This window comes from Chlorocebus sabaeus, chromosome 11 (genome assembly GCF_047675955.1).
Source record: "Chlorocebus sabaeus isolate Y175 chromosome 11, mChlSab1.0.hap1, whole genome shotgun sequence".
NCBI classification, from domain to species: Eukaryota; Metazoa; Chordata; class Mammalia; order Primates; family Cercopithecidae; genus Chlorocebus; species Chlorocebus sabaeus.
The window spans coordinates 66055780-66077430 of NC_132914.1; the positions used below are offsets into that span (position 1 = coordinate 66055780).

The window sequence follows — 21651 nt, forward strand, 5'->3', positions numbered from 1 at the left end:
TCTACAGAATGTCAGATAATATGGATGTTTGATTGCATCTCATTGTTAACTCTTTACTGATAGATATGTTTGTAAATACAGAAGTGAAACGTGGACATAAAATAGTTACACTATTTGGTTAATGGTACTAGGCAACATTTATGTAATGACATTCAAAAATTTGTGGCTAGTGATACATATAAAGTAAAATTTTCTTTGCAGTAAAATATGCCCTTTATTATAGAAGGGAGGATATAAGGAGCCAACAGTTGGTATGAAAATAGCTCAAATAATATCTTTTTTTATTTCTTATTTTGGTTTATTAGCATCTTAGAAGAAAATGGCCTTATATAATGAAGCCTAGTTATGCTGGACTGTTTTGACCTCTTTTAATTGTTCTGACAGATAGCTGGGGATGAGAGCCAAATAACATTTGCCTGAAATGACTGACACTATGTGCTTTCTGCTTGCACAAATACTCAGTTCTAACTTGTGATTCCTGGTAGAACAATCTTTATTTTTCGAGCCTAGCACTGATCTGGAAGCAGATGTTATCTCGGTGCCTTTTACAATTTGTTGTGTGTGTGTGTTTTTTTTAAAAAGGTCACACAATAATTTTGGAATACATATATGGGTAGAACATCTGTCTGTTATTTGTGCACAAAACCACTTTTAATGGGTACAAAGTTAAATGAGGAATACATTCTAGCTGAAGTATTATCAACTCCAAATAACGCTTTGAGGACCTCCAAAGGTAAAAATACTAATCCCTTTGGCCATTTATTAGAGAGAGAGAGAGAGACACAGTAGGGTGACTGTAGTTAATGTATTGAATGTTCTTGCTACAAATAAATGATAAAGGTTTGAGCTGATGGGTATGCTAATTGCACTGATTTGATACACATTGTATGTGAAAGTCATATGCCATAAATATGTACAATTATGTATCAGTTTAACATTTTAAAAAACATTTCTAATGTAAAAAGTACCTCTCAAACTGTGGATTAGCTTCTTAATTTATATTCATATTTATATGAATCTTAAGTAAAATAGTGAAAACCATCTTGATTTAGTGTTTAACTCTCATGTGAATTGTATATACTTAGGTGAGGACAATAAAATCAACTGTAAGCTTAGAATAGGACTGGGATCATTTTGCACAGCAGCTTTACTAATGGAACATTGTTGCTTCAAAAAACTCTCTCTCTCTGTCTCAATAAATGGCCAAAGGGATTAGTACTTTACCTTTGGAGGTCCTCAAAGCATTATTTGGAGTTCATAATACTGAAGCCTAGAACCAAGTAGAACCTTTCTTTTTCTGAGGAGTATTGTAGCATAAATGTGATTATAAACAAAGTACACTTGATATATGTATGCAATGCCTGCTATTTATACAAAATTTAAATCTGCAAATGGAATCAACATGTTTATGGGTTATTAAAATTATCTCATTTCTTAGGTTCTTTATAGTGCACGTGTTGAAAATAAATGATTAAGTGACTAAGAATTGTTTCAAGAATGTGATTATTTGATCTTAAATTTTTAAGAGTTAAAATAGAAATTGTTTGAATATCATATATTTGGGTAACAAAAGGCGCAAGTCTGAATGTTTCTTTTTCTGGAATGGCCATGCTTGCCCACTTTAGAAATACAAATATCACTGGGCAGCTTGAAGTAATTGGGAGCCTCTAGTGAGAGCAACTTGAGAGAATGATGTTGCAAGTTAGTAGGAGTAAGAAATGCTGTGTTCTCCCTGTCTTCACTTAGGTCTCGTGGCAGCCTGGTCTAAGTGATTGTGAATGGTCTATAAGGGAGGTAGCTGGGTCAGGGAGGGGAATTTGGGCTAGCCACTGTGCCACTTGTCAGCATGAAAAGTCAGATTGTAATTGCCTGTTTACTTTTCTGCCTCATCTTTGAAAGTTCCACCAAGCTGGGAACCTCTTGATTGTGATGCACAAATGTAAGTACATCAGAAAAACAAAACTGACTTTAAAGCAGGAGCTTGTGGGCCCCTAAGCCAGACGGGGACTAGCTTTTGGCATCATGTAATTAAGGTTTTTTAAATCCTTAGTAAGGGTTTTATTTTAATTTTATTTATTTATTTTTTGAGACGGAGTCTAGCTCTGTGGCCCAGGCTGGAGTACAGTTGTGCAATCTTGGCTCACTGCAACCTCCGCCTCCTGGCTGGATTCATGTGGTTCTGCTTCAGCCTCCCAAGTAGCTGGGGTTACAGGACCCCACTAATTTTTGTATTTCTAACAGAGATGAAGTTTCACTACGTTGGCCAGGCTGGTCTCGAACTCCTGACCTAAAGTGATCTGCCCACTTTGGCCCCCCAAAGTGCTGGGATTACAGGCGTGAACCACCGTGCCTAGCCTAATAAGGGTTTTAAAGATAATTAGTGTGTAGGTCTGCAGGCTTATGATGGTAACCACAAGTTGTGAATGGCATTGTGAAAAGTTTGTAGTTGCACTTTATGGTTGGATGCTGAATTACATTTTGATTTGATACTTACAAAAAAGTATTCCTTCAGCTTAAGTTGTTTAAAAGTTTGTGATCATATTGTCTACCATGTAGCCAGCTTTCAATTATATATAATAGGGTATTTTTGGCATTTACAAATAATACTTTGAGATAGATATCTGAAAGCACCAGCACGTGGAAGGTGTTCAGAAGTAACAGATTATAAAATGAGCTAATGAAAGGCAACATAAAATAAAACACCCACAAAGCAAGCAGATGGGAGGCGTGTTCAGTTAACTTATTCATAATGCATTTGAAATGATCGCTGTACTCAAATATTTAACGTTAGAGTAATAGTATTTTGAATAAAAACCATAATTGATTGTCTTTAGGAGAGGAGTGTCCTGAAACATACTTCAATTCGTATTGCTTTGCTTTAAAGCTCTCCTTTAAAGACTTTTAAAAATCGATAGGCATTTTCCTCTCACCTGTTTCAATCCTACAGTCCCACATCTCTACTGCCTTCAGAATGCTACAACTTAAATGTCCAGCCAACAGCTTAAAGCCAATTTGTAAAAATAGCATCTTTCCTAATTCCAAAATTTCACCTTTTGTTTGTTTTGTTTTGAGACGGGGTCTTGCTCTGTCACCCAGGCTGGAATGCAGTGCTGCAAACATGACTCACTCCAGCCTCAATCTCCTGGGCTCAGTCCTCCCACTTCAGCCTTCCAAGTAGCTGGGACCATAGCTGCAAGACACCAGGTCCAGCTAATCTCCACCTCCTGCCCGCCGCCACCCGTCCTGAGACAGAGTCTTGCTCTTTCACCCAGACTAGAGTGCAGTGGCGCAATCTCGGCTCATTGCAACCTCCACCTCCCAGGTTCAAGCAATTCTGCCTCAGCCTCCTGAGTAGCTGGAATTACAGGTGCCTGCCACCACACCCGACTAATATTTTTTTTTGTATTTTTAGTAGAGATGGGGTTTCAGCATGTTGGCCAGGCTGGTCTCAAACTCCTGACCTCATGATCTGCCCGCCTCGGCCTCCCAAAGTACTGGGATTACAGGCGTGAGCCACCGCACCCGGCCTAATTTTTGTATTTTTTGTAGAGACAGTTTCACCATGTTGCCTAGGCTGGTCTCAAACTCCTGGGGTCATGTGGTCTGCCCATCTTGGCTTCCCAAAGTCCTGAGATTACAGGCGTGAGCCACCACGCCAAGCCCAAAACATCACCTTTTAAATGTATTCCATTACCATTATGTTCTAGGTGAATTTCATTTATTTCTCAGGGTTAAATTTTAGAGCTTTTGCGTATGTCTATTTTTGGTTCACACTTCCCCAGCCCACTGTCCTGTATTAAGTAGGCCTTCTTTCAAGATCACAGTAATATCTCCCTAAATGGATTTCACTACGTTTGGTCCTATTTTTGGTTCAGTTATAGTTTACAGATATCATCATGTTGCTTTCCTGATTTAAATATTGGGGGGAAACCTTGCTTTTTGGATTTTATCTCTGATGTTCTACTGGATTATTTTAGACTTTTAGAACACTATGAAACAGGTGCTTGATTTTCACTTCTCAAACCATTTTTGCTTCAACGAAGTTCATAAGCTTATTGTAGTGGGAAGTTAAAAGTCACAGATCTGGTATTTACTTGCCGAGTGACCTTAGAGACAGTAAATACATAGAGCCTAGTACAGGGTCTGGCAGGTAGTAAGCACTTTTAATGAATGGCAGTTTAATATTCTGTTTGCATCCATTCTTGACCATAATCACCCCAAATCCAGCTTAGGTAGCCTTGAATTAACTCCTACTCCCACCTTGAACTTTTTTGTTTGTTTTTTGCTGAGACAGGGTCTCATTCTGTCGCCCAGGCCGGAGTACAGTGGCACAAACATGACTCACTGCAGCCTCCTGAGTAACTGGGGACACAGGCCTGTTGTCACCATGCCTGGCTAATGCATGCATATATATATATATATGTATTTTTTTTTAGAGACAGAGTCTCCCTATGTTGCCCAGGCTGGTCTTGAACTCCTGGGCTCAAGCAATCCTCCTATCTTGACTTGCCAAAATGTTGAGATTACAGGTGTGAGCCACTGCATCTGGTGAATTAAGCCTTTTTTATACACTCAACTCTGAGGTATTCTGTTCATACCAATATGTTCCTTTGTATCTTCTTGCCATAGCAGGTTGTAACATCCTTTCGTATCTCCTTTCAAATGTCAAATAAATACATTGTGTATACAGTAGTAAAGGATGTTGATTGGCATTGAAAGCAACTATGAAGTTCTTATTGATTTAGAAGATGAAAAGACAATTTTAAAGTAACATCCTGGGCCAGACTTGGTGACTCACACCTGTAATCTCAACACTTTGGGACGCCAAGGAGGGAGGATCACTTGAGGCCAGTAGTTTGAGGTCAGCCTGGGCAACATAATGACGCCCTGCATCCAAAAAATTGTGGTCGCATGCACCTATAGTCCTAGCTACTTGAAAGACTGAGGTGGGAGGATCACTTGAACCCAGGAGTCCCAAGTTACAATGAGCTATGATTGCACCACTATGCTGTGCTTGGGAGACAGAGGGAGACTTGTCTCTAAAAAAATAGAAAATAAAGAACACTATGTTCATTAAACATTAATTTTACTGATTGTGATTTTTTTTGTTTGTTTTTTTGAGACAGAGTCTCGCTCTGTTGCCCAGGCTGGAGTGCAATGGCATGATCTTGGCTCACTGCAACCTCCACCTCCTGGGTTCAAGCGATTCTCCTGCTTTAGCCTCCCAAGTAGCTGTGATATTTCAGCTAATTTTGTCATTTTTAGTAGAGATGGGGTTTCGCCATGTTGGCCAGGCTGATCTTGAACTCCTGACTTCATGTGGTTCACCCGCCTCGGCCTCCCAAAGTGCTGGGATTACAGGCATTGAGCCACTGTGCCTGGCCTGATTATGATTTTTTAAAGTCCCCCCCAAATTAATTGTTTGTGCAATAAATGGAAAAAAAGAAACATTCTAAGAAAACAGTGGTCTTTAAAAGTTGATATGGTGTCAGAATTGTAACAACCCTTTTTTTGAGAGGGTCTTGCTGAAAAACCTTTTTAGAAAAAATTGTTCCCTACGACAAAGGCCTTTTCTACCTTTTCTCATATTTATTTTGTTTCTTTTTATAGGAGGCGTATGAGAAGACCAAATCTTTTCAAAGTTAAGCTTGCTTTTTTTTTTCGGGGGGATGAAGTCTCATTCTGTTGCCCAGGCTGGAGTGTAGTGGCGTAATCTCAGCTCACTGCAACCTCTGCCTCCTGGGTTCAAGCAGTTCTCCTGCCTCAGCCTCCCGAGTAGCTGGAAATTCAGGCGCCTGCCATCACGCCCAGCTAATTTTTGTATTTTTAATAGAGGCAGGGTTTCACTATATTGGGCAGGCTGGTCTCGAACTCCTGACCTCATGATCCACTCTGCCTCCCAAAGTGCTGGGATTACAGGCATGAGCCACCGCACCCAGCCCAAAGTTAAGCATTTTTTAACTACAAGGGGGGATGTGGAAGTATCTCGTTGGAAGACTAAAGGTGTCTACTAATGGTAGACTTTTTTTTTTTTTTTTTTTTCCTTGAGACAGAGTTTTGCTCTATCGCCCAGGCTAGAGTGAAGTGGCGCGATCTCAGCTCATTGCAACCTCTGCCCCCTGGGTTCAAGTGATTCTCCTGCCTCAGCCTCTGGAGTAGCTAGGATTACAGGGGTCCACTACCACACCTGGCTAATGTTTGTATTTTTAGTAGAGACGGGCTTTCACCATGTTGTCCAGGCTGGTCTCGAACTCCTGACCTCAGGTGACTCACCCGCTTTGGTCTCCCAGAGTGCTGGGATTACAGAAGTAAGCCACTGTGCCCGGCCGTTTTTTTTTTTTTTTTTTTTTTTTGGAGACAGTCTCTCACTCCAGGTTGGAGTGCAGTGGCACTATCTCCACTCACTGCAAACTCTGCCTCCCAAGGTCAAATGATTATCCTGCCTCAGCCTCCTGGTAGCTGGAATTACAGGTGCATGCCACCATGCCTGGCTTATTTTTTGTATTTTTAGTAGAGACAGGGTTTCACCATGCTAGCCTTGAACTCCTGACCTCCTGATCCGCCTGCCTTGACCTCCCAAAGTGCTGGGATTACAGGCACGAGCCACCATGCCTGGCAAATTTTTGTATTTTCAGTAGAGACGGGTTTTTACCATGTTGGCCAGGCTGGTCTCAAACTGCTGACCTCAGGTGATCCACTTGCCTCAGCCTCCCAAAGTGCTGGGATTACAGGTGTGAGTCACTACATTCGGTAGACTCTTAACAGTGCTGAGACCACTCCAAGAGAGGAGAGAAATAATAGTTCTATTCTCAGTTGTCAAACACAAACAAAAAACCCTTAGCCAGGAGTGGTGTCTCACACCTGTAATCCCAGCACTTTGGGAGGCTGAGGTGGGCAGATCACTTGAGGCTAGGAGTTCAAGACCAACCCGGGCAACATGGTGCAACCCCGTCTTTACTAAAAATGCAAAAATTAGCCAGGTGTCATGGTGCGTGCCTGTTAATTCCTGCTGCTCGAGAGGCTGAGGCATGAGAATTACTTGAACCTGGGAGGTGGAGGTTGCAGTGAGCCGAAATCCCACCACTGCACTCCAGCCTGGGCAACAGAGTGAGACTCCATTGCAAAAAAAAAAAAAAAAGCTGCAAATTTAAATATTGAAGTCTAGCTAAAATATACCAGGGAACTTCTGCTTAAGGGGTTTCTATGTAATGAGTCCTCTTGAAAACAGAGAAACTATTTCCTGCTTATTTTCTAAATTGAGATATTTATCACTTTTTAAAAATTGGTACCTGTAATTTAGCCATTTCCTACTCAGCAATGTCTCATTTAAACTATTATTTGTTGAGCCTGTTTCAAAGAGCAGATGTAAACTTGAGCCCATCCTCTGTCCTATGACTAAATCGGTATTAGCAGGGGTTAGGACTTGTTAGTTTTCCAGTTCCTACTGGAGGCAAATTGTTTGTCTACCACTGTTCTCCGTATTTCAAAAGCACCTGGAAATCAATAAAATTTGTTATTCAGAACAAAAGACTTCTCTATATATCAGTATTTCCCAAAATGTGTTTGGAAATATAGGTATGTTAGTCCAAAGGGATGGTATGAGGCTGTATTATTTAAGGAAATGGTCCCATAGCTTAGCATGTTTGGGAAATCCATTTCTTTTCTGCATTTCTCAGATTCTTTATTACATTAATATAAATTGTGAATTTTCAAATATTTTTTCTGACCAGAAGGCATACTTTCCATCCATCATCTTGTCCATGGAACACACTGCCCCACAACACAAATTAATTTGGAATGTGTTATATATAATATATATAACATGTTCTGGAAGAACTATCTGGACTTTGAAGAGTTGTTGCAATATTATTGCCTCATAAAAGGTCATTAAATTTGGTCTTTTCCAAGCTTTATTTGGTGGTAATCAGTTATTTTTAGTGGACTTTGTTATACTCGTATAAGTACTTATTTTCAGGTAACATAATGGGAAAAAAGCACATATTATTTATATTAATATTAGTTCTTTATTGCAAATCAGAAATATTTTAAATTTACTAAATTCAGAGGTAGTCGTGGCCTCTCCCCAATAAACTTTACAGTCTTAGACAATTTGTGCATTTTAATAAATTCTTAGTTATAGTATTAAAGAAAGATTACAGGGGCTCACGCCTGTAATCCCAGCACTTTGGGAGGCCCAGGCAGAGGCAGGCAGATCATGAGGTCAGGAGATTGAGACCATCCTGGCTAACACGGTGAAACCCCATCTCTACTAAAAATACAGAAAATTAGCCAGGTGTGGTTGTGTGCGCCTGTAGTCCCAGCTACTTGGGAGACTGAGGCAGGAGAATTGCTTGAACCTGGGAGGCAGAGGCTGCAGTGAGCCAAGATCACGGCACTGCACTCCAGCCTGGGCGATAGCGCAAGACTCCATCTCAAAAAAAAAAAAAAAAAAAGAAATAAAAACAAAAAAGTTACCAGGAAAACTGGTAAAATCAGCTATACAACATCTATAAAAGGCTATGGAGTAGTTCATATGCAAAAGTATGATAAAATGGTGAACAATACTCTACAGTATCTGCTTATTAGTCGATATAAAGTCTATAACAAACCCAAACTTCTACTTTAGATATAGTACTGTGGACTTTCAATGCTCTTTCACTAGTCTGGTCATCATAATTTTCTCCCCCTTCCCCCTTCCAAAGTCATGAGGAAAATATAAAGGATCTATCATAAAATATACATCAACTATATTGTTACCATATAGAATAACCACCAGAGTTCTCAATAAGCAACTTATCTGTTGCAGTAAGACAATATGCTATGCTTACCTTTCTGGATTCCCCAGGAAGAGATACTTCCAATCTAACATCAGATATTTTTACTTTCTAAACATAGAGCTAACTTATACCATTTGTAGAAACAGATCACAAATGCAAATTTGCTTCTGGAACAAAACATAACACTGATTTCTTGGAAAGACTTTTGGAAATGTTGAGAAAAAGCTTTTAACATTTCTAATACATCCAACAGTTCAAGTCTGAGTGTAATTAAATTAAGCATCCAAATCAACACTGTCATTTATCTGCAGGGACTTAATGTTTTTCTAAAATACTCTTTGCCATTTAGATTCAGTCATGTCAACATTTACCAACATTTGAGTAGGTATACTCTTTAAGAAGGTATATTATTCTGCCTTCAAAATAGTTATTACCTGAGTGTTAACTATCCTTCCTAAACCTGAGCAAGCACCAAAAATGTAGCATCTCTTACCACTATTTCTAACAGTCAGAATCACTGTTCAGCGGGGGTGGGGTGGGGTCTCCATTTTACGGCTAAGGAAACTGAATGTGTAGTGGGTTTGAATCCAGGGCTTCTGCCTTTTCTCTTTATTTTATTTTATTTACTTATTTATTTTTTTTGAGACAGTCTCACTGTCACCCAGGCTGGAGTGCAGCACAGTGATGTGATCTTGGCTCACTGCAACCTCCACCTTCTGGGTTCAGGCGATTTCTCCTGCCTCAGTCTCCCTCAGCGCCGGGATCACAGGCGCCCGCCACCACGCCCGGCTAACTTTTGTATTTTTTAAGTAGAGATGGCGTTTCACCATGATGGCCAGGCTGGTCTTGAGCTCCTGACCTCAAGTGATCTGCCTGCCCCAGCCTCCCAAAGTGCTGGGATTACAGGCATGAGCCACCACGCCTGACTGCTGCTTTCTAAATATCATTTCACTCCCACATTTTTCTCCCATCATGAAAGTGTGTATCATGTTGGTTTCTCTATAAAAGGAATTATAGCTGAAGGCAGAGCTGGAGGAGCATAACCACCAGCCCAAGAGGGAAGGAAACAGCAGGAAAGGTGTTGGGCAGGGAGGTGGTTTGGGTACCTGGTTTGACCACAGAATACCATGATTGTGTTTTGTTAGTCTTTAAATGATTTGCAGTCTGATACTAAATTCTGTTTTTAAAAACGTTATTTCAGCAAGAGATTTACATTAAGGCTCATGAACGAATTCAGATTTTAGTTCGTGTCCCTTCAAAAACTGCTACCTTAGAAAAGTTAAAATTCAATGCCCAGTTGAAAAATTGTTTGGGGCGTGACAGCAAATCAAGTTTCGTCTTATGTAGTTTTGTTTGTAATATACCAAAGTCATTTTTGCAATATTATGTACTTTCAAGTATATAATAAATTACTACTTCTTTAAATAAAAATGATCAAGATATTCAGATTATCATGAGATTTTTTTTTTTTTTTGGTTATCTATTGCTACTGCACAAGTTACCAGATTTTATAAATGGTTTAAAGAAGCCTCCAAATTTTGTTTATATTAACATGTATAATTTTGTGCATGTAGAATAAGCTTGGCATAGAAATGGCCTAAATGCTTCTGTAGCTCTTCATTCCTTGTGGTTCTCACTCTCCTGTCAGTATGGTTTCATTTCTAGATCCCGTAGAACTTTCAACTGAAAGTAAGAACCAAGGCAACTCACTTTCCACGAGTAATACACCGCACTTCTAGAAATCGGCCTATATTACTATGACACTGGGGATGAAGTAAAAAAAAAAGAGAAAGAAGGATGGGAAGGGGAGGGGAGGGGAGGAAAGAAGAAAAGGAAGGGAAGGAAAGGGAAAGGGAGAGGAGGGGAAGAGAGGGAAAGGAAGGAGGGGGGAAGGTAGGAAGGAAGGAAGGAATGAAGGAAGGAAGGAAGGAAGAAATCTGCTCACCAGAGTTGCTATTGTTTTTTTTTTTTTTCTGTTTACTGCTTTCCCCCTTAATTCTTATAGGTAACGGTTTAATGTCGGATAACTGTTATTGGAGAACTTGAGAAGCTTTAGTACTTCAAATTGAGTCCTAATGGTAAGATTTTTTTTCTGATAATAAAAGGTAGTTTGTAGTGCTGTTAAGAGGAAACATAATACCTTTACTACCAACCTTAGGGTCAATTCAAGGTCCAGTAAAAGGAATGTATCTGGAATTCTTGATTACAGACATGAAAACAGTCTTCTGTCAGTGTTCACAGTGAGCCGGAGATTGCCTACGCATAAGACTTACCTTCATAAAATGACTCAAAGCCCTAGGCCGCTTCTGGGAAGGACTGGGAGTAGCAGTCTCCTGGCACTCCTTGTTCATTCATTCATTCATTCATTTAGTACCTACTATGTGCTAGGCTTTGAGGATATAATAATGAATTTTTCAAACAGACCTTGGCCTCAAAAAGCTCACATTCTACTAGAGAAGGCACACATGGAAGTAGAAGATTAAAATACAATGTTGTAAATCCAATAGTAGAGATAACCAGTTTATTTTGGGGAGCAAAGAGGAAGGGTCCCTAACCCCAGACTGCCTGCAAAGAGGTGGAATGGAATTGAATGGCATTATGGTCAGACAAGGCTTCCTAGTGGAGCTGCTACCTGAACTGAGTTTTAAGGGGAGTAGGAAAGAAAAAACGTAGTGGGTCATAATGGCATTCCAGATACAGGGGACACAAACAGCTCTGTGTTTATGAACTATAACCAGTTGCTGACTTTTGTTTCAGTGGCTCCCCTTCCCCAGTGCTGTGTGGAGGATGGACCGAGGAGGAGAAGGCTGGGAGCAAGGGACCAGCAAAGCTGTTGCAGCAGTGTGGGTGAGATACGAGATCTCAACTTTGCAGTGTTGACAACCATGGAGAGCAGAGAGCAGAATTCGTCCATATTTATAATTAACACCAATCTTTTTTTTTGTTTTTTTTTTTTTTGAGACAGAGTCTTGCTTCTTCGCCCAGGCTGGAGTACAATGGCGCAATCCCGGCTCACTGCAACCTCTGCCTCCTGGGTTCAAGCGATTCTCCTGCCTCAGCCTCCCCAGTAGCTGCGATTATAGGCATGTGCCACCACATGCGACTAATTTTTGTATTTTATTTTTTTTTCAGTAGAGATGGCCATGTTGGCCAGGCTGGTCTTGAGCTCCTGACCTCAAGTGATCCGCCCGCCTCGGCCTCCCAAAGTGCTGGGATTACAGGCGTGAGCCACCGTGCCCGGCCTGCACCAACTTTTAGTTACTTGCTGAATACACAGGATTAAGGAGGAAGAGAAAGTATCAAGGATGACTCCCAGGTGCCTAGCTTGGTGGTCCTAGTAACTGAGAGAGAGAATGCAGCAGGAAGAGCAGCTCTAGGGGGAACAGGATGAGGAACTGTACATGATGGGTTTGAGGTACCTGTGAGTCACATCCAGGTGGATGTGTCCAGTCGGCAGTGGGACGTGAGCCTGAAGCTCAGGCAAGAGGCTACAGTTACACCTTTGGAGTCATCAGCCTAACAGAGGACTGTGGCATCCAGGTGCCAAAAGCTAGGGACACTTGGCTCTGGAGGGGGAGGAGCTTACATAATTGACCTGTATGCTTTGAGGCGCTGTAGAGAGACACAATCTTATCCCTTCGGGCCTGTATTTTCTCGGGCCACTGAGACATGGTTACGTATTTTCTCCCATGTCTCCTAGAACATTTGCAAAACAATTCCCAGTCCTATGATCATCTCTCCCTTCTCTGAGAACTTATTATATATGGCACTTAGTATCTCTTCACAAACAGCACTCATGGTGAGGTGTTTTTTTGTTTTGTTTTGTTTTGTTTTGTTTCAGAGTCTCACTCTGTCGCCCAGGCTGGAGTACAGTAGCGCTATCTTGGCTCACTGCAACCTCCGCCTCCAGGGTTCCAGCGATTCTCCTGTCTCAGCCTCCCGAGAGGCTGGGATTACAGGTGCCTGCCACCACGCCCCGCTAATATTTAGTAGAGACGGGGTTTCACCATGTTGGTCAGGCTGGTTTTGAACTCCTGACTCAGGGTGAGCCGACCACCTTTGCCTCCCAAAGTGCTGGGATTAAAGGCGTGAGCCACTGCACCTGGCCTCATGGTGATGTCTTGTATGTAGAAGATTAATAAATGTTCATCTTCATTGCTTATATTCATCAGGTTCTCTGTATACGAAATTATCTTCTTTTTGCAGGCACTTTTTTGCTTCTCAAGTTTTTTTTACAAATGTCAAGACTACTTCAAGATTAATTTGAGTGTAAATGAGCAGTACTTGTTAGGTAAGTGTGTTCCATTTATCATCAAGACTGAATCATTCCTTTCATTATCACCACATATTGCTTACTATGGAATGTGGAAACATCCATTTCTCTTCTTCAGGAAGATCGTGGAGTTTCTCCAGTCAAGGTCCCAATGAAGTGAGCTGGGGTTGCAGTAACCTGGAGTGAGCCATCCCTGATTCCAGGTGGTGATGTGGGTTGAGTTGCACATTTTACTTTATTTGAAGAATATGTGCAGAAGAGTCACTAAAAATAAGAACAAACTAGGCTTTGTTGCCGGTGAGTGGCTTGGCGAATTCATGTACAGAGGAATCATTGGGCATGAAGGATTTGATACTGGGATAGAATCCAATTGCCCTTGGAATGGAAGTAGAATATCCTTTTTAAGAGCACTGAAGTTCTGTGATTTCTCTGGAATAATCACCTTTGTGAGGTGTGGATCATGTCCAGGGACTGTAACCTGAGAAGAAACAAGAGACAATTATATGAGTGACTTAAGACGTTTCATGGTGCTCACACTGAAAACACTGATATCCACCACTAAAATGCAGCCTTTGTGCAATGCATGTAACCATCTGCCAGACCTCTGGGCCAGCAACAGATTTGGTCCTGTGGGCTGAGTTATCCAATGCCTGTTGACAGAGACTGGTGTTGCGAATGCCGTTGCCAAGAATTACAAAATGCAATAAGGACAGACAGGTACCTTATCTGGCGATGTAAGTCAAGAGAAGGAAGCAGCAGATGTTTCTGCCACCATCCTTTTCATGGGGCACAAAGGTAAAGAGTTAACTGTTTTCCTTTGTCCCAAGTGTGTATTTAACATCCTCCTTGTATCAAGATTATTTACAAGTAGAATTATTTTCTCAACTTACTAATTTTTCAGCTGATCTACAAGTCTATTGCTTCCTTTAAAAACTTTTCTTTTTTTTTTTTTAAGATAGAGTCTCACTGTGTCACCCAGCCTGGAGTACGGGGGCTCAATCTTGGCTCACTGCAACCTTTGCCTCCCAGGTTCAAGCGATTCTCCTACCTCAGCCTCCCATGTAGCTGGGATTACAGGTGCACAGCACCATGCCCAGGTAATTTTTTGTATTTTTAGTAGAGACGGGGTTTCACCACATTGGCCAGGCTGGTCTTGAACTCCTGACATCAGGTGATCCACCTGCCTCAGCCTCCCAAAGTGCTGAGATTACAGGCATGAGCCACCACACCCAGCCTCCTTTAAAAGCTTTGATTTTTACCTGGTTTTGTTCATATCAGCCCGAATCTTCAGTTAGGCTGATTTTACCTGGTTTTGTTCATATCAGCCTGAATCTTCGGTTAGGCATTTTTATTTATTTATTTGTTTTTATATTTTAGTGGAGGAAATGATCAGGACAAGTAAGACAAATGCTAAACTAACTACAGGCAATGTCTACTGAGAAATGCTTTTATTATATATGATGGAGAAGGGAAAAAATGGGGAATGACATTTACATAACCACTCACTGGTATGTATTTTACACATTCATTTCAATGTCCAGAGTCTTACCTTCAAATCTTGTCCCAGAACTAATAACCTACAGTCATTGTGTACTGTGTTAGCCTAACTAATGGGAAATTTAACAATTCGTAACTTTATTCTAAAGGTGTGGCTTATTTATGAGGTTGCATGCAAGTAATTAGATTCACTACAAGGAAAACCACATTTTTAAATAGAAATATCACAGTAAATAGGAAGAAAAGAAAGGGCCTTTTTAGACAAAGATTCACAGTGAGTTGAGATTTTTCAAGCTCTGTGCATTTTCTCAGTAGGGGTAGAAATTCCTAAAAGCATTAGCAATTGATAAGCCTCACATCCAGGCACCTTGGTGAGAACTCATGGAGCAGGGAGGCTCTGAATTCTGAATTTTATAAACTAAAAACCATGTTTTTTCCATGATGTCATCAAGATGAAATAATAAAATGCCAACTCAGTTTTCACGACAGAATAGATGACTATCTTCTCCCAGGATTAGCTCTATCTAGAATGACTGCTGAGACCCACTAAGCAAAGTAGAAGAATCTTTGATTTCTCAGAGAAAGTCACATCAAAGAGAAAGAGGCAAAATCTGGCCAACTAAATCAATACTTCTTCATTTAGTTCTTTCACATAAATCCACTCAGGCTCAGATTAGTCCAGGCCTTCCTGTCTTAGGATAAAATGACTCAGAAATATGTGTTTTATGGAATTAAAAATTGAAATTTTACTTGCATCAGTTGAAAAAAGGGCTGCAAAATATGTCTATCATTTGCTGAATATAGTGATAAAATTTGTGGATCAGATTTCACTTATAAAATGCATTTTAAGGAACTTTTCCCAATTCATTTTTTATAGTAGAAAGCGTATGCCATGGAATGGGTGTTGTATTGTATTCCAGGAAACTATAAACTACCTTTGCTACATTGCTTATTCTTTTTTATTAATGAGGTTACATTTTAATCATGAAAGATATCACAAGAAATAGGATTTGGCTTCTATTTAAAAAAATAATTGCCATCAGGGAAAAAATATGAATTTTTATATTTTTTTCCCTATAATTTCCACCTCTTCCACTCACTCCAATTGCAAGTCTGACACTATCCTTTCTTTCTGTCTTGATGGATCTACTTTTGAACTTCCTAGACTTATTTTGGATTCCTTCTGGGTGAATAGGTGTTATGAGTTCTATAATATTTTAATAACAATAACTAGCATTGCATACTTACATTTATTATATAGGACCCAGGCAAGAGCAGGAGATAATACTCTCCATATTTGTTGGTTCTATAGGGGCAGATATGTTTTCTGTCTTGGACTTCCACAATTACATTGGGCAATGGATTTCCATTCTGATCAAAAACTTGACCCTTTACACCTGCAAGACAAAAATAAAATTAAATATTAATGCCGTATTTTATGGCATATAAAAATTTCTTGTAAATATTTAAGAACAATATATGCAATATTTATTAGCTAACTCAGTTTTGAGTTAATATTAAGTGTTAGAAAGGGAAAAGAAAACTTATTTTTGATGTAACTTAAAATATAGTCAAAATTACTAATTTGATTTATAGCTTAAATTTGTTTGTTGTTGAACAGTCCATTTATATCAGCATGTATTATCACAGTGAGAGAACACAGATGATAACCTAAGATCCATTCCTGTCACTTCCAAGTTATTTACTCAATCACCAAACTATTACAACCATTGGTGGATTCCATAAAATCCTAAATAAAAACGGTGTCAATGTATTAGTTACAACAAAATATTTACCTACGCAAGGGACTCAATAGTTTTGTCTAGTGGTCAAACTACATGGGAAGCAAAATTATAATCCCAAGGCTTCTTGGAAGCATAGAATCGATGGACCAGTAACAGCAGCCAGTATTTATTGAGCACTTAGTGTATTCCAGGCTCTGTACTAACTGCTAAATGTGCATTTTCTCATTAAATTATCATATCAGCTCTGTGTCATCAATTATTATCATGATTTTACAGATGAAAAAAACTAAGCCTCTGGCTTATTAAAATAACCTCCTCAAGCTCACACAGCCAACGAAGTGGCCCAGCTAGCCGTCAACCCACGATAGTCTCCAGAGCCCCTCTCAAAATTTTAGGAGTACAGTTTTTAAAAGGCCATTTATATTTTAAGACCTTTCTTACTTTAGATCCTACATTTCACATCTAGTTTGTTTACTCCAGCGTCAAATCATATTACCTTAAGGTGAAGCTGCCTAAGCCCCCAATAACATAAATGAGAACGAAGTAAGTTCTCTTACAATAGTAAGGTGACCTTGAACTCTCCCGAAACAGCTATGCTCAATAATTATTTATTAGGGCAGAAAAATATGAGGCACACATAACAGTTTCCTCCAGAAATGGTTAAAATGAAAAAAAAAAATGTTGGCATTTAGCAAAACAATGTTTATCTTGAACTTTAAACAAACTTCTATTTAACCTAGGTTGCCTTTTATTATACTTTCTTTCCTATTTAATTCCTGACTCTTCATTTTTTGCCTCCTGAGGAGGAAAATGCCACATTTCCTTCTCCCTTTCTCTATACAACTATGTAAACTTCTATTTTCACATCGTGTGTTCCTCTTTGGCCTCTCTTTTTTAAACACAGTTCCATTTACATTTATTCCTACTGCTTGATATATATCCTTTTGATCTTTAGGTAGTACCCAATCATAAATTGGTAATAATTTGGTAACCTGATTATGCATTTATTCCTTGGGTTTCAGTGGCATTATTCTGTTTTATTTAATTAATTAATGTATTTTTTGTAGAGATGGGGTTTTGTCATGTTGCCCAGGCTTGTCTTGAACTCCTGGGCTCAAGCAATCCACCTGCCTAAGCTTCCCAAAGTGCTGGGATTACAGGTGTTAGGCACCACATCCAGCCTCAGTGGCATTATTTTGAAGAGCTATTTACACTGTGCCCCCCTTAGGAGGTCTTTTGATATGTGATAAGCATAGCGTGTATCCATTATCATAGCTTGGTGTGACAGAAAGAACCAGTCAGGTTTTGATTTGAATTCTAGTTCTCAAGTCACTAAACATTCCCAAGCTTCAATTTTATCACCTATGAAATGGATAATATACCACCACCCAGGATGGTTGTGAAGATTAAATGTAAGTAACACAGAACAGGAGGATCAACAAACATTAATTCTTTCTTTCCTTTCTTCTTCTTCTTTTTTTTTTCAGACAGGGTCTTGCTCTGCCACCCAGGCTGGAGTGCAGTGGTGTGATCAGGGCTTACTGCAGCCTTGACTTCCCAGGCTCAAGCAGTCCTCCTACCTCAGCCTCCCAAGTAGCTGGGACTACAAGCACACACTACCACACCTGGCTAATTTTTGTATTTTTTTGTAGAGGTGGGGTTTCGCCATGTTGCACAGGCTAGTCTTGAACTCCTGAACTCATGTCATCTACCTTGGCCTCCCAAAGTGCTGGAGTGCTGGGATTATAGGTGTGAGCCACCAGGTCTGGCTTTCTTTCCTTTCCTCTTATTTGGATTAAGAAAAACTATGCAGGGGGGAAAAACATATATTAGATGAATTTCTGGAGTCTTACTTCAACTTTGTTCCACAAAGCAGGAATATGTGAGGGAAGAAGCTATGCATATTATTTTCTTCTTCAGGGCTCTGAGCTAGTTTACAGTCTTCCTACCACTTAGAAAATCCATGCATTTCAGCAAGGTAGCTTGTACTGGATGGTGTGTCTGTTGGCATCTTTTGTATTTTTTGCTGACTTCTCCAAAACCAACCAAATCGAAGAAAATCAAGTGCATAAAAAACGAAGCAAAGCTATCATTGAAATTGACATTACACCTTTTTTTTTTTGGAGATGGAGTTTTTGAGATGGAGTTTCGCTCTTGTTGCCCAGGCTGCAATGGCGCGATCTCAGGTCACTGCAACCTCCGCTTCCCAGGTTCAAGGAATTCTCCTGCCTCAGCCTCCTAAGTAGCTGGGATTACGGGCATGTGCCACCACGCCCAGCCTTTTTTGTATTTTTAGTAGAGACAGGGTTTCTCCATGTCGGTCAGGCTCTTGAACTCCAGACCTCAAATGATCTGCCCGCCTCAGCCTCCCAAAGTGTTGGGGTTACAGGCGTGAGCTACCGTGCCTGGCTAACATTACACCATTCTTTAACATTGGATATAATGATGAAATAGAGGCCGGGCATGGTGGCTCACACTTGTAATCCCAACACTTTGGGAGGCCAAGGCAAACAGATCACAAGGTCAGGAGATTGAGACCAGCCTGGCTAACATGGTGAAACCCCGTCTCTACTAAAAATACAAAAAATTAGCTGGGCATGGTGGCGGGTGCTTGTAATCCCAGCTACTCAGGAGGCTGAGGCAGGAGAATGGAGGGAACCCGGGAGGCAGAGCTTGCAGTGAGCTGAGATCCTGCCACTGCACTCCAGCCTGGGCAACAGAGTGAGACTCTGCCTCCAAAAAAAAAGATGAAATAGAATTCAGGGTACTAGTGATGAGTAGTTGGCAGAAAACACTAAAAAAAAAAAAAAAAAAAAAAAAAAAAAAAAAAAAAAAAAAAAAAAAAAAAAGTCATGGTACCCTTTAAAAAAAGGCAGCAAATTTCTTCTTGGCTAGAAGCAGTTGCACTTTAATAGAACAGATTGGACTTTTTTGGCAGTCACATGACAGTGATTTTGGACGGCCTCAGGTACTTGAACATCACCTATGTATCAGTGTGTGCTGCAGCTGAATCAAAGCTCCAGTTAACCTGCAGTCTGCTTACCCTCAAAGATAGAAAAAGGAAGAACAATTTGCATTTGAAGAAATGTCTGAAAGTCTTTATATTCCAGTTTGACCCTCATTCATCATCCCCTAATAACCCAAAGATTCGCTTTCTTTTTTTTTTTTAATTGAAGTCTCCCTCTGTTGCCCAGGCTGGAGTGCAGTGGCACCATTTCAGCTCACTGCAACTTTCATCTCCCGGGTTCAAGCGATTCTCCTGCCTCAGCCCCCCAAGTAGCTGGGATTACAGGCACCTGACACCACACCCAGCTAATTTCTGTGTTTTTAGTAGAGATACGGTTTCAGCATGTTGGCCAGGCTGGTCTCAAACTCCTGATCTCAAGTGATCCACCCGCCTTGGCCTCCCAAAGTGCTGGGATTACAGGCCCAAAGACTCACTTTCGTATGACTCTTACCTAAACCTAAAGACGGTTATTCTAGCTATGGAAGCCTGGTGTATGTGAATATCACTCTTACTGGGCAAACACAGACCATGCTTATGTATGGAATTTATATTCAAAAGGAAACCCCTCCCACCAGCCAAATAAAAGTGTGCTTTAGCTTGTTTATGTCTTTACAATATTTTGTCTACACACCACCAAACCTTTCACTTAAGAGGGAAGTAATTGTTTTACCAGAAAATGTTATTTATTTCTATATGCTGAAGTTGAAACATTGAAAAAAAGACTGGTAGATCCCAAGAGACGCAGAGAGAGCCAACACTATTATATTAAAAGAAAAATGAAAATTTGAAAACCGCTTAGATACTACACAAATGAGAAGACATAAAATCTGAGACACAAATTCTGTGTCCAGGTGGGGAGACACACAGGAGAAATGTAAAGCTCATTTTCCCTTGGAAATGGGCAAGAACTAGAATTCTGCATTTGTTGGGCACGATTTAGAGTCGGAGCTGGGACCGTACGTAGGAGACTGCTTGTTTGTGCCCATGTCCCCACTGCATGGTCACAGTTGCCTCCTATTTTGGATGTGATGACAGATCCACATCTGTGGCCCACAGGCTTCTGGAACTCAGCACATACCAGATTCTTTTAGGCCCAAGTTACTTAGGTTTCTGGATGCTGTGAGCTATTCCCTTGCTCTCTGGGTTCAGATCTGCTCTTGAGGAGTCCAGGGGAGAGACAGGGCCACAGCAGGTAACACCGTGTCTGGCTCATCTTTGCTTCTCCTCAGAGATGGGGACGAGAAAGACAGTCTAAGCCTCTAGAATTCAGACTTGCCCTCCTTTGCTACCTTGGTGGTAATGTCTGCCGACACCCTCAACTCAACTTGAACCTAGTAAATCATCCTCTAAGCAGGACAACACGGCACCGAGGGCCCAAGTTTCAGCTGAGGTCTGCAGTGAGTTCTAGTTAAAAGAATAACACCACTGATGCCTTAGTGGTGGGAGGCAAGGCCGATGCTATTACTCTCAACTTTCTATTGACTACACTACAGACAAGTGCTTGCTCAAGATTGCAAACATCGCCAGATGACAAAACAGCTTGGGCTCTACCTAAGCCTCCGCCCTCTTGGCAAGGCCCTTCCACTAAAGCAGAAGGCCTTTCCTTCCCAGACAAGGTGACTCAGAGACTTCCAGATGGTTCAAAACCTGAGAAACACAGAAGCATCCTAGCAATTGGTATAATGGAACCAGTAAATGCAATGCAGCTTGACAAATATCAATAATGTCCTTAAACCAGAGCCATACCAATAAAGGGGTGTTTGCTGCCATTCTTCACAAACAAAATACTCATTAGTTTCTTATTGGGTACTAGTAGGGAGGAGTAATAACCACACTGTATTGGTATTTTGAAATATGGTTTCATTATTAAACCGTGTTATGCATCTGTCTTAAACCACAAGGGGGCAGGGTTGATGTGCCAATATATGTATTTTTTGAGTGAGTTGTTTACATCTGATTATAGAGACAGGCAGATAAACATTCTTTATAAAACCTAGTGCAAATGGGCTGGGCATGGTGGCTCATGCCTGTAATCCCAGCACTTTGGGAGGCCGAGGCCGGCGGATCACCTGAGGTCAGGAGTTTAAGACCAGCCTGGCCAGTATGGTGAAACCCTGTCTCTACAAAAATACAAAACTAGCCGGGCATGATGGTGGGTGCCTGTAATCCCAGCAAACTGGGCGTCTGAGGTGGGAGAATCACATGAACCTGGGAGGCGGAGGTTGCAGTGAGCGGAGATCATTGCACCACTGCACTCCAGCCTGGGTGACAAAGCGAGACTCCGTCTCAAAAACAAACAAACAAAACCTAGTGCAAATGGACTGGTAAGCCTTCCAAATTATTAAAAATAAT

At 40.6% G+C, this 21651-nt stretch overlaps 1 protein-coding gene across 3 annotated transcripts in view; it reads right to left on the bottom strand.

Moving 5' to 3' along the window:
* Positions 1-11283: 11283 nt before the first annotated feature.
* The window catches only part of CPM (carboxypeptidase M), a 77729-nt gene continuing 67361 nt past the window's right edge, over positions 11284-21651 (bottom strand). For all 3 annotated transcript variants that reach the window (XM_073020935.1, XM_008003974.3, XM_073020936.1), the window contains 2 exons: positions 15796-15944; positions 11284-13528 (listed from right to left, as the gene is read on the bottom strand). In XM_073020935.1, the coding sequence (XP_072877036.1) occupies positions 13286-13528; positions 15796-15944 (392 nt within the window). In that variant the 3' untranslated portion in view covers positions 11284-13285. The remainder of the gene's footprint in view (positions 13529-15795; positions 15945-21651) is intronic.